The 16,022-nt window shown below is 41.5% G+C and overlaps 1 protein-coding gene across 2 annotated transcripts; it reads left to right on the top strand.

Annotated features, from left to right (window-relative positions):
* Nucleotides 1-7,215: 7,215 nt before the first annotated feature.
* On the top strand, nucleotides 7,216-15,652 carry FAM111A (FAM111 trypsin like peptidase A). Of its 2 annotated transcripts, none has more exons than XM_058526810.1 (4): nucleotides 7,216-7,501; nucleotides 9,045-9,074; nucleotides 11,174-11,291; nucleotides 12,834-15,652. In XM_058526810.1, exons 3-4 carry the CDS (start codon nucleotides 11,211-11,213, stop codon nucleotides 14,583-14,585), a joined length of 1,833 nt encoding a protein of 610 aa, XP_058382793.1. In that variant the 5' UTR covers nucleotides 7,216-7,501; nucleotides 9,045-9,074; nucleotides 11,174-11,210; the 3' UTR covers nucleotides 14,586-15,652. The 2 variants fall into 2 exon arrangements, with proteins under 2 accessions (XP_058382793.1, XP_058382794.1); XM_058526811.1 differs by lacking the exon at nucleotides 7,216-7,501 and adding an exon at nucleotides 7,769-7,901.
* Nucleotides 15,653-16,022: the final 370 nt, after the last annotated feature.

Below are 16,022 nucleotides of genomic sequence, written 5' to 3'. Positions count from 1 at the left end.
GCTTCCTAATCTAGCCTCCTGACTCCTGGATTGCAGCTGAGAGAGTATATTCCTGAACTCAGTAATTCCAATGTTGGTCTTCTGAATCTCACTGCTTTTATCATTCTGAAGATTTTCCAGCACTTAATCCCTTCAGTTAAATCTCTTTTACCCGCACTGAACTCTGATATACCCTCCTTACCAACTAACAATTGATTGGACTGTCCAAACATGTGATATCTCTCAGTTGCGAAAAAGCTGACTCAGAGAAATTGTTGGTTCAGAAACTCTAGATCTGTATGTCTGTTAGAAAGGATATAGGAACAACTGCTGAATTTCAAAAATAAAATGGTAGCTTAAATGAGAGAGAAGTTTATTTTTCTCTCACATGATAGCCTGAACATACTCTCCTCTGTGGTTGTGGGAATTCACGGCGTCAAGGTATTGGGTTTCTTCAGTCAGGTTACACCACAATCCTCAATATGCAACATGGTCCAAGATGGCTGTTAAACCTCCAGCCAACGCACCCACACCACAGCCAGGAAAATGTGCAAAAGGTAAATGTACCTCTTCCTCTTAAGAACACCATCCAGAATCTGCATATATCATGGCTGCTCATACCCATTGTCTACAACTTGGTTACATAGCTCACTTTGCTGCAAATCAGGCTGTGAAATGTAGTGTTTATTCTGGATGACCAGAAACCCAGCCTAAATTCTATTACTGTTGAGTAAAGGGAAAATGGATACTGGGTAAACTAGTAGTGTCAACCACAGTCCACCCATCTAGCCCCTCTAGTATCTATAGATCCTCTTCTTTCCATATACAAAGCACACTTACCCACTTCCCAAGATAGTCCAGAATTTCTGGGTAATGTGCATTTCTCTCCATCACATCTGGATGCAGCTCCTCATGGTCCAGAGATGTATCTGCCCATTTGCCCTCATGCTATTCACATACCCAATATACCGTAGTGGAATATGGCCAGAATCCAACAACTTAAATTTTTCACTAAGAAAAAGGGAGAATGGAAACTATAGCAGTCACCATCCCATAGCAGAGATCAAATTCTGTTGTGCAGGAATTGTCAGGATGCCCAGCGCTGGCAGGGGGTACCATTTCTGGTTAGCTCATATTGCACCTCTTGGTTACTGCTCATTGGAGTTGGAACTGCCTTGACCATTGTCCTTCACAGCCCCAGATTTTATCCTTCAGGGTGTTCTCTTTTGTCCATTGTTTTCTATGGCCATTTATTTATCTATTTTAAAGCCTAGTTTTATTAAGTTAGGATTTATGCACAGTAAAATACATCCTTTTTGGCATATAGGCCTATGAATTCTGACAAATGCATATACTTGAGTAACTGCTACCACGATCAAAAAGTTAAAAGCCAAACTATTTTTTCATAAAAGTATAACTGCAGTGCTGTCGGCATGCTTACAAACATTTAATGATAATTTTAGTCAGTGTATATCTTTCCCTAACTTCTCCTAAATTTGCTGTTAATTTTTGTTTTACATCTGGGTTTTTCAAATCAGAATCCAAACAAACTCTACACATTGTATTTGGTGGTATGAGTCTCTTAAGTCACTTAATGTGGAAATTCCCCCTTCCTCTTTATTTTTTCCTGACATTCATTTATTGAAGAAAGTGGGTCATATTTGTCCTGAAAAATATTCTACATTCTGGACTTCGCTGTCTCATCCCTGTGATATCTTTCAATGTGTAGCTGTAGTCTCTGTATTTCCTGTAAACTGGTGGTTAGATTTAGAGGCTTGATTATATTCAGTTTGGACGTTTTGCCAAGAAACTTCCTAGGAAGTGCCAAGGAATGTCTGGCCTTCTGGTTGCATTTACTGGAACTTTTATTGGCAAAAGAGATTAATAAAAACGGCAGAGATTGTAGATTTAATGGGGAAAATGTGACGGTGTTCTTCTATCCAGTACTAGTATGTGAGATATATACTGTTATAATTATTTACTTATAAGCCAATTCAAGGGCCCAAAGTGCTTATTCAAGAGACATGCCTTCTTTCTTAATCACTACCTGAGTAGAAGGGAATTAGGTTCTACTCTCAGCATTTGACTCATTATTTCTATATGAGTCCATGCGGGCTAGCATTTCCTGTTTTAGTATTTACTGAAACGGAAAGGAGCAATTGCACAACAAAAGGAGAGATATAACTTTAACCAAAAGGAAACTTTTAGACATTTTCATGAAGCTGTGGGCCCTCTAGTCAAATCTTGGGAGCCCAGTACTCCTGTTACAACCACGCGCATAAAGGTTTCAAATCACTTAACCCTGCTGCTGCAACTAAATCTCCACGGAAGGTTACTCATGGAAGCTCTTAACTGAGTGAATCAGATCTTCAAACTTATTTTTTTTAATAGTACTCAATTGAAGCCTGCCCTTCTCAGCGCCAATCCTGAGAGCCTGTGCTGTTGCTTCGGCTTGCCTGTCATATGATCTCTGCTCCATCCCTCTGAACCTAAGATGGGTTCAACCAGGTGGGCCAAACGGTGGTTCTAAGTGGTTATAGTAAGATTCATTCTCCACTGAAATTTTAGGTATAGCTTATCATTGGGATTTGCAGGAATCAGACACATAGACTCTGTGATTTTGTGACAGGAAGCACATCCAAATTTCGGATCCATAGCTCAAATGTCACCAGCTCTGTGCTAGCATCCTTGTAGCCTTCTTCATGCCACCACTGCATCCTGTTCATTTCTGTATTATAGCACATGAGTTATAACTCCCTTGTTACTTGTCTTGCTCACCTACTAGATTGTAATTTATTGGATGGTGAGGACAATGTTACATTCCTTTTTATATCCCCAGTGCTTAACACTATACTTGGCACACACATAAAAGTTCCTCCAAAAAGAATGAATAATTTTTTTTTAAAGAAGAAGAATTTAGGTTTATAGTTCTTAGACACAGATCAATGAGAGATGAGTAACAGCTATCCCACAGAGCATATTAAGGGGACTTCTCCCCCAACAGTTGCTTATATTGGGACCATACAAATCACTAAAGATGAGACCCCATGGTGGGTCCCCTCCAGCACTCTCCTTTCTGTCTTTGCTTCTTGGTTATCCTGGGTTTCATGCAACCTTGCAAAGGGCAGCCAAGAAGAGCAAATTAGAGGCTGGTCCACACCTTGCTGGTGAGATGACATGCCCATCCATCCACATTGAGCTCACGGGCTTCAGCCTGTTTTTTTTTTTTTTTTGGTGGTTTGTTTATTGTGAAAGTCAGTTATACATTTAAAGTAGAACTAAAAGACAGCCACTCAAAACGAAATCTAGCTAATGCTTCTGGTCAGTTTAACCATGTGATTGAGCCACTTCCCCCAATTGCCAGCAAAGGAGAAGAGTGTGGAGAAATAAATTAATTGCTAGGCTTCAAGGAACACAAAGAGTCTGCAATCAGTCCGGCCATTTCAGTGTGCTTTTGCTGTTGCCTCTGCTATAAAAAGGCTAGGAAGGAAACCTAAGATTGAGGAATTAAACTTCCTAATATGTAATATATTGATTTACAAGAGAAAAATATGTAACTTAAAATATATTTAAGGGTCCAGCCTGCTGTCCCCTTTTCAGGGCCAGAAATACTCGGCAGCTAACTTCATAACAGCAGACTCCTTAGCCCTGCGCCAAGAATCCCTTTACAGTTTTACAATAATCCAGAGTATCACGAGTGATGGAGAAAACGGCATTTGAGACTTGGTTTGCCCAGGGAAGGTCTGGCGGATCGTTAGTAAACTAAAGGGGTAGTGATGCGGCCTCGACAGGCCAAGCCAACCTCAGTACTAGCACCTTTAGACCAACTGATGGATCTCTGAGGAGCACGTGAGAGAGAACGTCCTGCTCCCACACTTGACAGCTCTCTGCTAACCTCTCCCGCCTCTCCAACACAGAGAGGGAAAAGCAGTTTCCTAGGCTTCAAGCTCTGCCCCTAGAGAACTGAGGATTGGGTAAACCACCTCCTTATCATGCTGCCATTGGGCACAAAGGATGTCAATCCTCGCCCCGGCTCCGTACCCGCCTCCCCACATTCCCGCAGGTTCATCCTCTGGCTCCATCTCCAAGCGGCGCGCAGGACTCCATTCGTGGTGAAGAAACGGCTTTCCTAGGTGCGGTTCTTAGGGGCTCCGCTCGCCGGGCAGAGACTGTCTTGGAATAGGGCTGCCCGCACTCACCTCATTCCCCGGGGCTGCGAGTCATGGAGCACCGTGTGCTCCGCGAGGGGATTACGGAGGGACAGATGGGGTCGACAAGACGCAGAGGAGAGCGGGCGGGGAAAAGCTGAGGTGAGGATGAGCTGGGGTAGGATGGGGTCACAAAGACTGATCTAACAATGGAAAGGAAGAAAATCCTAGAGGCTAAAACCATGGGGCCAGGTTCCTCCTCTGCAAAATGGGGGTGATAAAAATTGTCCCACTTCGCAGAGGTGTTGTGATGATTTAAAATTCGTCAAGTCTGGCAGGCCCGGTGGCGCAGCGGTTAAGTGCGCACGCTCCGCTGCTGAGGCCCGGAATTCGCAGGCCTGGATCTCCGCGTGCACTGATGCACCGCTTATCATGCCATGCTGTGGCAGTGTCCTGTATCAAGTGGAGGAAGATGGGCATGGATGTTAGCCCAGAACCAATAAGAGGAAGATTGGCATCAGATGTTAGCTCAGGGCTGATCTTCCTCACAAAAAAAAAAAAAAAAAAAAAAAACTTGGTAAAGTGCAGAGTTAGCAATTGGCTTTAAGGACTATCTAAGCCAGAGTCTCTCACCAGGGCAGTTTTTAAAAGATGCGAATTATATCTTTGACCTTGCATGTAAAAATTAATTTCTTCCCATCAAGGAAGAATTTTTCCCCCAGAAACTATTTACTGACTGCTAATTAAATATGGAAGAAAAAACTCTTTGGGGCTAATGTTGGAAAAGACTTGTCCTCTGTAGACCTAGTCTAAGAATTATGAAATAGCCTGCTTGATAAAGCATTGACAAGGAACTCAAACTATTTTCTTAGAAGAGGAGTTTGATAGTAATTATAAGAACTCTGGTCTTTAGAAGACAAAAGAAACCAGATTTAACATGTAAGTTTAATGGTAAAAATAGCTTTTTAAAACTTATTTGGTTAATAGTCTTGAGAATGTGAATTTTATTTGGTTTTAGATCTCACTAGCTATATTTTGTAACTTTGAAATTAAGACTTCATTTTGTCTGAAATTTGAAGAAAAAACAATAACCAAAGTTTGCTACAGAAAAAAAAATGTCAATCTTAGACTTTTTTTTTTAAGTTAAGGAACTTTCATAATATAAACCAAGAAAAGGCCAAAGATGTAGGGATGATGAGGAAGAAAATGTGACAGTAATCTTTCATCCAAAAAAGTTTGTTTTCCTATTATCTTAAACCAAAACATATTTTACTGCAAATATATTTAAGGTTTAAGAAGTATTTATTTTATACCCTTTCTCTAGTAAGCCAACACATAACTTACCAAGCCAGAAATGTTTTAATATAAAGATGATTAAAATTATACAAAATTATATAAATATTTAAGAAAAACATACTAAATATCTTGCTACATAGGTTTAGTTGCATAGGCATTAGAGGAACACATTTTATATCCTCTGTAATAGTCACATAATTATCTTCTTGTGCACTAATATTTCAATAAACAAAATATATCAGTATGTTGAATTCTTAACATTCATGTTTTAGAAAGTTCTGTTAAGACTATTGTCTGTTAAATCACTACTTTGTTTATACATTGAAATGTACAAAAGGCAGAAAACAAAAACGGAAGGAAGGAAAAAAAGAAAGGAAGAAGGGAGAGAGGGAAAAGCCACAGAAAACACTTCACATCCACATAAACACATTCTTGGTGGACTAACCACTGTATTTATTGTCATCATAAGTCTTCTTACTCTGTACTATCTCCACGTGCAGTGGCCTCAACAATACCAGTGTTTGTTCCAATACCAACTTCACTCTTCGTCATAGCTTTCTGAGATCCATTTCTTAATTTCCAGGCAATCTCAAAAGCCTAACAAATACTATTAAGTCAGATGGAGATATCAGGATGCTGTTCAATGTTTGGCAGTCACCAGGCTGGCTCTCCAAAACAGGATAGCTCAGATTGCTGGGCAATTTCAATCCCAGTATTCTTTCACACCTCTTGCTTGTCACTGAAATTTTTACTGCTTCAGAATCCGCAATGAAAAAAAAGAATCAGCCAAATCCTAATACTTTGGTGATTATTGCATGCACTGCTCTGAGGGGTGTAGAAACCTCTCCAGATTTTCAGAGAATGAAAATAAGTGGTGAAACTTTCGTACAATTTTTTATTGTTGTTGTTGACTTTTTAAAGGGTTCTCTAGCCAAACCCCAGAGAACCCACAGAAGCAGCAGCAGTAATTTTAGCCACTTTGGGTGTTTTGTATGCATATTAAGGCCAGCTCCCCAAAATTACCACCTGCACTGTAGTTACTAACACATTTTGCAACCCTATCGCTTTATGTACATCATATTCCTCTTGTCAATTGCGTAAGCGCTGTCACCGTTGTGACCCTGATCACTTCTCTAACACAGCATGAAATACTTGCACATTGCTCTTCCTGCAGATCCTGAAACAGCCGGCTGCAGTTGCAAGCCCTTTCCAATGGAGTTCTTTCATTGTCAGCTTTGAGGTGCATATTCCTGGAGTCCATATCGTGGTCTTCGTCCGGATTGTAAATTTCTGCACATATTGGGCATTTGGAGACTCGATATATGACAAGGTCTTTCACTCCCACCTCCTGCATTCACTGCCTGTTCCTGATTGTCATACTCCTGGAAGTGTCTCAACTGCTGGGAATGCCGCCCCCTGGGAAGAGCCCGAGTCGCCCAAGCCCTCCTACCCACCCGCCCACGCGAAGCGCCTCCTGTGCGCTGGAGCAAGCCACGTGTCCCCTCCTCCCACCCACTTCCGCGGCGGGTTCCTGCGAGCGGGGCTGGAGCCTCCGCAGTGGCCCCGCCTCCACCATTCTCGCTCCTTCTGCCCCCTGGCCTCCCGCTTTCGCACCTCCCAAGCCCAGCCCACTCCCACTCCGACCTACCCCTCACTGGGGCTCTTTCTCGAGTTTGGGACTAGGGGATCAAAGAGACATGAAGCAGGCATTGACGGCAGTGAGCAGCGGAGTAATAAGGCATGATGCTGCTTAGGGAGGGACAGTTGCAGGCGTCCCGCCATCCGCCAGCGCGGGCCTTTCCTTCCACTATTGGGCGGGACGGGTCCGCACTCAACTTTTCCCGCGCTCTACTGGGGGGGGCAAGAGCGCGGCCAATCGGCTTCTGCAGTAGAGAATAGACAATGAGAGTATCCAATGAGCGTAGACAGACTTCACGATCTCTCTTGTCATTGACCAAATGCACCATTCTCTGGGGAGCTGCGCCAGAGCAGGGGATTCTCGGCGGAAGCGAAAGGTTCCCCCGCATTTGCAAGTGCAGGCGAGAGACGGCTCGATTTGGGACAGAATCTCCTTTTAGGTGAGTTACCCCTTTGTTCCTGGGGCTGACTTGGAGTTTGCGGAAAATTCATTGACAGGGCGTGATGCAGAAAAACCTCAGGCTGGGGGAGAGAGAGTGGAGAAAAAGAAAGCGAGAGATGGCGGGAGGGAGAAGTGGGTAGGCGGCTTGCGCTGGGAGAAGCCGAGTGGATAAGAAAGCGGAAGTAATCAAAGGGCCAGCTGGGCAGCAGTTCCTCAAAGGCAGGAGATCTTTCTCAAACGTTAGCCCCACCTCCCGCCTTTCTTGCCAGTCTGAGCCAACGTGAGGGGCTCTTCTTGGCCAGCTGTCTCTGCGAGACTCAGAGGCTTTCGCTTCCTCCGATAAGAACCGACCTCGGTTGGGCGCTGGCTTTGAGTCCCGGGTGCTGGCGGCAGGCGAGGTGCGCAGCCGGGCAGGCGAGCGCGGGACAGGTGCCCGCGTGCCTCCGGGGCTGGGAGGGGAAGGGCTGGGGCCCCGAGTCCTGGGCCAGATGGCGCGGCCCACCTAGGGAGCCAAGACGGCACAGGTTTTATTTCACTGGCTGCTTCTTGTCAAGCTGTGTGTTGGGGGGGGCGGGGTGGTGGGTTTGGACTAAGCCTAAGGTCAGCGGAGATCGGATCTCTGCCTCTCCACAGCCTGACTCAGTTCGGGCTTGGGAGCGCCTGAGGGAAGAGAGAGAAGGCCGGAGGAGGCAGAAGTGGAGCGGGGAGGGAGAGAAAAGAGAAGGAGAGGGGAGAGGGGAAGGGGGAGAGGGAGGAGGAGAGAAGGCGGGAGAAGGAGAAAGCCGGAGGAGGAAGTGGAGCCGGGAGGCAAGAAGAGAGGGAGGGAGAGAGAGAAGAAGGGGAAAGAACAGGAAGTGGGAGTAGGACTGAGAGGAGGTGGAGGGGGAGAGAGAAGGGGGCAGAGAGAGAGAGAGGGTGAGAGGGAGACAGAGAGGAGAGGGGAGAAAGAGACGGGAGGAGAAAGAAAGAAGAGGGGGAGAGAGAAGGGAACAGAGAGAGAGAGAGATGAGGGAGAGAAGAATTCTAAAGGGGAGCCTTGGAGTTGGGTGAGCTGGAAATGGACCAAGGACAGGCTGTATTGCCTTATCTCTTTACTGTAGAACATAGGGCAAGTCCTTGTGGTGAGCAGAGCCTCAACTTCTCCAACTCTAAAACAAGGCATGGAGTAGGATAGTTAAGGACACTTCACATTTTGCTCTAACATGGTTCAGGCTGGATACTGGAAACCGTGTTGGAGGGGAGGATCTTGGGGTGTTTTCTTAACCTCTTGCCCCTCTTCACTGTGGTTGCTCAAGTTCGTCCCAGTGGAGTGCCAAATTCACATTTGTTTCTGCCCACTTCGTATTCCTTTTTTGGTCCATGTGTAATAATCACTCCTAAAGCATCTGGGTCCTCTCTCAAATTCCATAAGATAGGTCATCATCAACAGACACACCGAACCCCCAAATTCTCTTAGTTGTTGGGAAGTAAGTTCCTGCCTTCAAGGATCTCTTAACGTAGCACAGCTCCTTAATTATATGTATCTCTTTTTGTTTCCTCAGGTTCTCTGCTGTTTAAGAAATATCCCTGTGGTAAGTATATTGATATTGATAATACTAACAGCAACAATATTTACTGGGAAATTTATTACATGCCAGGCACTGTTCTCAAGGCTTTACACGCTTTGTATTTTTTAATCTTCACAACAATGGAAGCTGATTCTACCTCTACTCCTATCTTGGAGGTGTGGAGAATAAGGCAGAGAGTACTAATTAATATGGCCAAGGTCATGCAGCTAGTAAATGGTAACCTGATATTTGAACCCAGATGGTCTTACAAAAGGAAACGTAGATGTAGCACTTTCATATTCATTCTCTCAGAATCATTGCTTCATTTTACAAATAGAAAACAAAGGCTCAGAGAGGCTGAAGTGAGGTCCTTAAGTAGCTTATTACCAGTAAATGATGAAGCCAGGGCTCCTGCTCCATAGTAAAATGGTTAAGAGAATAAACATAGTCTTTAGATAATTTCTACTTGACGTGAAATACAGGGGCGAGAACATAAATTAAGCAACATCAGGAGCAACCCAGAAGGTGAACATTCTACAAACAACTTCTTTGTTCCCTTCAACAAATTAATGCTTTCTCCAGAATAAGAGACTTAATAGCCATAATACTTAAAGACAACTTACATAGCTCAACTGGGTCTTGGTCTGAATAAATTAGTATTATAATTATATAAGAAAAAGTCTTAAATTTTTAGAGATGGAAAATGATAATTAGGATTAAAATATTACACTGTCTCTAACTGTAAAATAATCAAGTAAAATACAAAGATGCAATTTTGCAAAAAATAAACAATTATTATCTATGTGATAGGTATAGGGAGGCTCATTATGCTGTTCTTTTTGTGTGTGTGTGTGTGTGTGAGGAAGATCAGGCCTGAGCTAACATCCATGCCAATCCACTTCTCTCTCTCTCTCTCTTTTTTTTTTTTTTTTGCTGAGGAAGACTGGCCCTGGGTTAACATCTGTGCCCATCTTCCTCTACTTTATATGGGACGCTGCCACAGCATAGCCTGACAAGCAGTGCGTCTGTGCGCGCCTGGGATCCAAACCCGGGCCACCAGCAGCGGAGCACGCGCAATTAACCACTGCAACATGGGGCCGGCCCCTCTTTTTATTCTCTATTTGAAAACTTACATAATCGAAAGTCAATAAAAGTATACTCTCTGGGGCTCTGTGACCTTGAGTAAATAGTTTAATCTCTCTTGGTATTCAAGTTCTTTATCAGTAAAATGGAACTAATAATACCTATCTCACAGGGTTGTAAGAATTACATGAGGTCGTTTATGGACAGCACTGAGAACAGGGCACAGTACATCATATGCATACTCCATTCATTCATGGAATGTATCTTTACAAATGTGTCTTTCTTGAGGCGCTGTGTTAGATGTTGAGATACATGAAAGAGTATCTTTCATGTGCCAGGCATTGTGTTAGATGTTGAGATACTGAAGACAGACGGCTGCTGCCCTTCCTGGCTTTCCTTCTATTGGTATTTATCGCTATTGAAGATTTCACTATTTTATTTACACTGTTCATTCTCTTCTGGGGAGGCATCAGAGGAAAGATAGAGTGCAAGCTGTCATTCTAAGTTTATTTTGTCTTCATGATAGCACCCAGTTCCTTTTCCATCTGTTTCTCTATAATTGTACCATCCCTGTGCCATCTCCATCTTAAATGGAGTCCAGATTTTTAACCTCAGTGTAACTAGAACACACATTTGAATTCTCCAATTGCAAACTCTTCTGTTGGATATTTATAGCTGCATTTGAATTCCATCTCTGCCACATAGCTCTGGCCTTGGGCAGGTCACTTACTTCTATGAGTTATACTTTCCTCATCTGCAATATGCAGATATACCTACTTTGCATGGTATCTGTGGGCATGGACAATCAGAGATCATTTTTGTAAAATATTTAGTATAGTCCTCTATAAAAGAGAATTTTTATTGTTGAGGTGATTATAGTTGGTAGATAAACTATCTACTTGCTAAGTTACCATCTCTGAGGGTAGGGAGACTGGACCTGAAGGAAAAGGTGGGATGTGGGGTCCCTGTTAATCTTATGCTCTGTACAATTAAGAATAGCTATGAAGATACTGCTATAACTTGAACCTTTTTCAAATTAGTGTTTCAGCTGAACTGTCTGTTCATCTTCAAGTCATCATGAGCCCTAAGAAGCGCAGGTCACAGAAGGTCGCATTTGATGAAAAGAGTAATATGAAAATTGATCACTATTTTTCTCAGGTATGTTTGTAACAATTTATAGAATATACTGATACTAGACTTAGCCATCCTTGACATTGGTTCATATCAAACCATCATATCCTTTTCTGATTCTAAAATGCTCCTTGAATTTATCATGAAGAAGGCTGAGAAATGGCAAGCATTTGAGGACGCAACTTAAAGCCTTTAACTTTTCTTTTATCCTGGTTCTAACTAGAACATCCAAGTATCTAGAAAAGCCAAGACAAGCCTAATTCTGTTTTTCAGTTCCACGACAGAGTGAGCTAATAACCATGTGCTACCCCAGACCCCTTTTTGAAAGTCTATATCTACCCAAGAATCCTTTGAATAGTTGGAAATCCATTACATTATTCTGATAGGGTGTATGACAAGGATGTTTTTTGGCAGCGTTAGGCTGAATCTATGTTCCTTTTTTTGATCCAGAATATTAGTACCATTACAAAGAAGGAAAATAAAAGTTAACCTATGATGTGCTAACACTGTCATACATGATGTTACAGTTAATCTTTACAACAGTCCTGGCATTGTTATTCCATTATCAGCAAGTGGCATCGCTGGCATATGAACCCATATCTGTTGACACCCATGCCTTGATGAATATGACTTGGGGAAAATGTATCTTTTAGACATAGGAATCAGATGCTCTTAATTTTTCATTGAATTTCTGATATTTGATTAATTCTCCTTATGTAATTCCTCTCCCCTCCCCCACCCCTGGTTTTTAAGATAATGCCCTATAAAAATGGGAATCGTGGGTATAAAATTTACAAAAAAGAATATATAGTCTAATGGAAAAATACTGGCCTAAGTATTGGAGTTCCAATATTCATTTCATTCATTGGTTATTATGTAACCCTAGGAAAGGCACTTACAGGAAAAACTTTTTGTGCCTCATTTCTCCATCAGGAGGGCAGAGATACCATATTTGTTCCTCCTCACTTCATAGGATTTGGAGATTAGTTGATATAATAGAGGAAATAATTTGAGTTCTTTGCATAATAGATACTGGGTGATTCAAGGTTTTTATTATTAGAAATAACTATATTATTATGACTAAATGATTAATTAACTAATGATGGTTTTGTTTAACATTTAATGCTTGGTAAAAAACGATCATAATTTATTCTTGCTGGGTTTGGAAATTTAAGAACCAAATTTTGGTGTGATCCATCACTATACTCGGAAAAAATAAAAACTGTATAGTTGAGAATAGTAAGCAAGACCTGAAATAACACTGTAAGAGAGCTGGCAGACTTTTAAACATCTCTGTATTTGATGCACCTGGAAAAAAGTTATTTCTTTCCTCATATTTCCCAGAAAAATGCACCAGTGTGGCAGTAGTAAGAGTTTATCCGACTGATGAGACAGGAAACTCAGCTTGTATTTTGAATCCCAACTCAAACTCGGATTTAATTGTATTCACTGGCCTTTTGAGATTGGTTCTGAGTTTCCTATAGAAATTTTGTGAATTATGTACTAAAAAGAGATACAAAAGACTAGAGTTGCATTCAGAATTTTAAAGTATTTAACATTTGTTTTTAGGTCAATAAAAAAGAACAGAATAATTCCAGTATGTCTCAAACAAAGACAGGCTCTAGAAAAGGTCCAAAAGATATAACTAACACCCAGGCTCAAGAACCCAAAGACCAGACTACACCCCTAAATAAGACAATTAACGTTACCTTGGGTGTAAATCACAAGAAAAACCAAAAAAGGAAACTCGTGCTCATACATAATGAGAAGGATAGCTTATACTCGGCACTCAACACTCTTAAGGCTGTCAAAGAAGAGATAGAAACTCATCAAGGCAAAGAAGTGCTGGTGCATGGCATAGAAGGAATTGAAGGATATATAAACCTTGGAATGCCTCTCAGTTGTTTTCCTGAAAACTGTCACGTGGTAATTACATTTGCCCAAAGTAAAAGTAAGGAGGAAGAAGGGAACCAGGTATTTGGACGCCATGACGAGGCATCTGCTGACTGTGTCAAATTTTATATTCATGCAATTGGGAAGAGGAAAAAAACAATTGTCAAACGCAGGGAACTTCACAAAGAAGGGTACAAACTCTGTGTCTATGCTTTCAAAGGAGAAACCATTAAGGATGCTCTATGCAAGGATGGCAGATTTCTTTCCTTTCTGGAGAATGATGATTGGAAACTCATTAAAAACCTGGACTCTGTTTTAGAAAACACACAGCCTGTTGATGATCTAGAGGGCCAGCTCTTTCAGGTCGAGGTTGAGAAGGGAATGGGCTCCAGGGCAGCAGCTGCTCAGAGGCCTGAGTCAGAGAAAAGAAACACTCGTCTGTTGAATGAAGAAATTGTGGACCAGTACCCCAGTTTGAGAAGAGAAAGTGAAAAAATCAGAGAAAACTTTGAGAAAGAAATAAAAAAAAGAAAGAGCAAAAAGAAAACTTCATTATTTAAATGGCATGAAACAAACTTTGGAAAACTGACAAAAAACTCCACTCCGGTTAAAGTACACAAATTTCTTTCTCGGCTCAGTGACTCAGTTGGGTACGTATCCTGGGACAACAATGGAAATGCAGGTTCTGCCACGTGCTTTGTTTTTCAAGGGTTGTTCATTTTCACTTGTCGGCATGTAATAAATGACATTGTGGGAAAGGGGATAGATCAAAGTAAGTGGGCAGACATAATTGGTCAATGTGTGAGAGTGACATTTGCTTATGAAGACCTGCAAGAAAAAGAAGGTAAAATTTGCTTTTTCGTTGAACCGTGGTTTAAGATATCTGATGTAACTCTTGATTATGCTATTCTGAAACTGAAGGAAAATGGACAACAGGTACCTTTGGGACTATACAATGGAATTGCTCCTGTACCACTTAGTGGGTTGGTATATATTATTGGCCATCCAAATGGAGATGCAAAGTCTACTGATGCCTGTGCTGTGATCTCTCAGGGTCAGCGAGAAGAAAAATGTCGAGAACATTTTCAGGCTAGAGAAGCAGAGGGTTGCGATTATGTTATGCAGTATATCCATATGTTCACTCAAAGAAGTTTCCAGGAAGTACTTCACAACCCTGATGTGATTACCTATAACACCACTTTTTTCTTTGGGGCTTCTGGCTCCCCAGTGTTTGATTCAAAAGGTTCGCTGGTGGCCATGCATACTGCTGGCTTTGCTTATGCATATCAAAGCAAGTTTTCCAGTGTGATTGAGTTTGCCTCTACTCTGGAATCCATCCTCCTTGATATTAAGCGAAATCATGGAGCATGGTATGAAAAAGTATGTATAAATCAGCAAGATGTAGAAATGGTGAGTGATGAGGATTGAGGACAGTGGGAATTTAGTCTGTTTACTGGCTTTAAGAGAATTGCCTATGGCATTGTTATTCCATAGGCAATGGTGACAGTTTTCTAAATTCCAAATGGTCAGTTTCCTCAAAAATGATAATAATTCTTGGTCACTTCCTAGGTGCCAAGCATTTTCCTAAGCACATGAAGAAACTAGTCCTAACAGCTCTATGAGGTGGACTGTTGTCTCTATTTTAAAGTCAAGCAATGTGAAGAATGATAAGATTAAGTAATAATAAGTTTTATGATACTAAAAATAGTGTAACCATTGATTTTTTCTCATCTTCCGTATCTTCCCGTCAGTTCCATTGCTTGAAGGCAGGATCTGAATGAGATGATTTCTTCATTATTCAATAATTCATCTCATTATTCCCAATGTCTGACACATGGAAAGTACGTGTTTAGAAAATGTGTGGGTCGTGACTTGCAAAACTTAAGGATACGATTAATCTTCACTGAGGAACTAAATCCTTGGTTAGAAATGATCTCAAATAAAATCATAATTGTTCATTTGTACCGGGATAGGAAATAACTTTATCACCTAGAGTACTGTGTTTATGAGCAGTTTCTTTTGCCTTTCATCCTACAGACTTGTTCCCAAAGTTACTTAGATCAACCTCCTTTCCCTCACCTCCTTCCGTGAGGTTATTTCATATATTTTTTAGTACTGTTAAGATTTTCTTGTCACAGCCAGCATTCTTTCCTTTGATCCCTTGACCTCCTAAATGATTTTTTAAATTTGCATACATTAAGATTCACTCTTCATGCTGTAAATTCTTTGGGTTTTGACAAGTGCATAATGTCATGTGTCCATCATTACAATATTATCCAGAATCATTTCACCACCCTAAAATTCCCCTGTGCTTTGCCCACTCATCCCTCCTCTCTCCCCTGAACCCCTGGTGACCACTGATCTTTTTACTGCCCTTATACTTTTGCCTTTTCCAGAATGTCATAGACGTGGAATCATATACTAAGTAGCCTTTTCAGGTTGATTTCTTTCACTCAGCAATGTGCAATTAAAGTTCCTCTGTGTCTTTTCATGGATTGAAAACTCATTTCTTTTTATTGCTGAATAATATTCCATTGAATGGATATACCACAGTTTGCTTATTCATTCTCTTTTTGAAAGATAACTCGGTTGCTTCCAGTTGTTGGTGATTATAAATAAAACTGCTATAAGCGTCTGTGTACAAATTTTTGTGTGAACATAAATTGTCAACTCAATTGGGTAAATACCTAGGAGTGTGGTTACTGGACTGTATGGTAAGATTATGTTTAATTTTGTAAGAATCTGCCCAGCTATCTGCCAATGTGGCTGTACCATTTTGCATTCCCACCAGCAATGAATGAGAGTTCATATTGCTTCACATCCTCACCAGCATTCCGTATTGTCAGTTTTTTGGATTTTAGGCAT

Source organism: Diceros bicornis, chromosome 31, assembly GCF_020826845.1.
Source record: "Diceros bicornis minor isolate mBicDic1 chromosome 31, mDicBic1.mat.cur, whole genome shotgun sequence".
Classification (NCBI taxonomy): Eukaryota; Metazoa; Chordata; class Mammalia; order Perissodactyla; family Rhinocerotidae; genus Diceros; species Diceros bicornis.
Note: the sequence above shows the minus strand (reverse complement) of the source record. Positions and strands in the feature narration are given on the sequence as shown.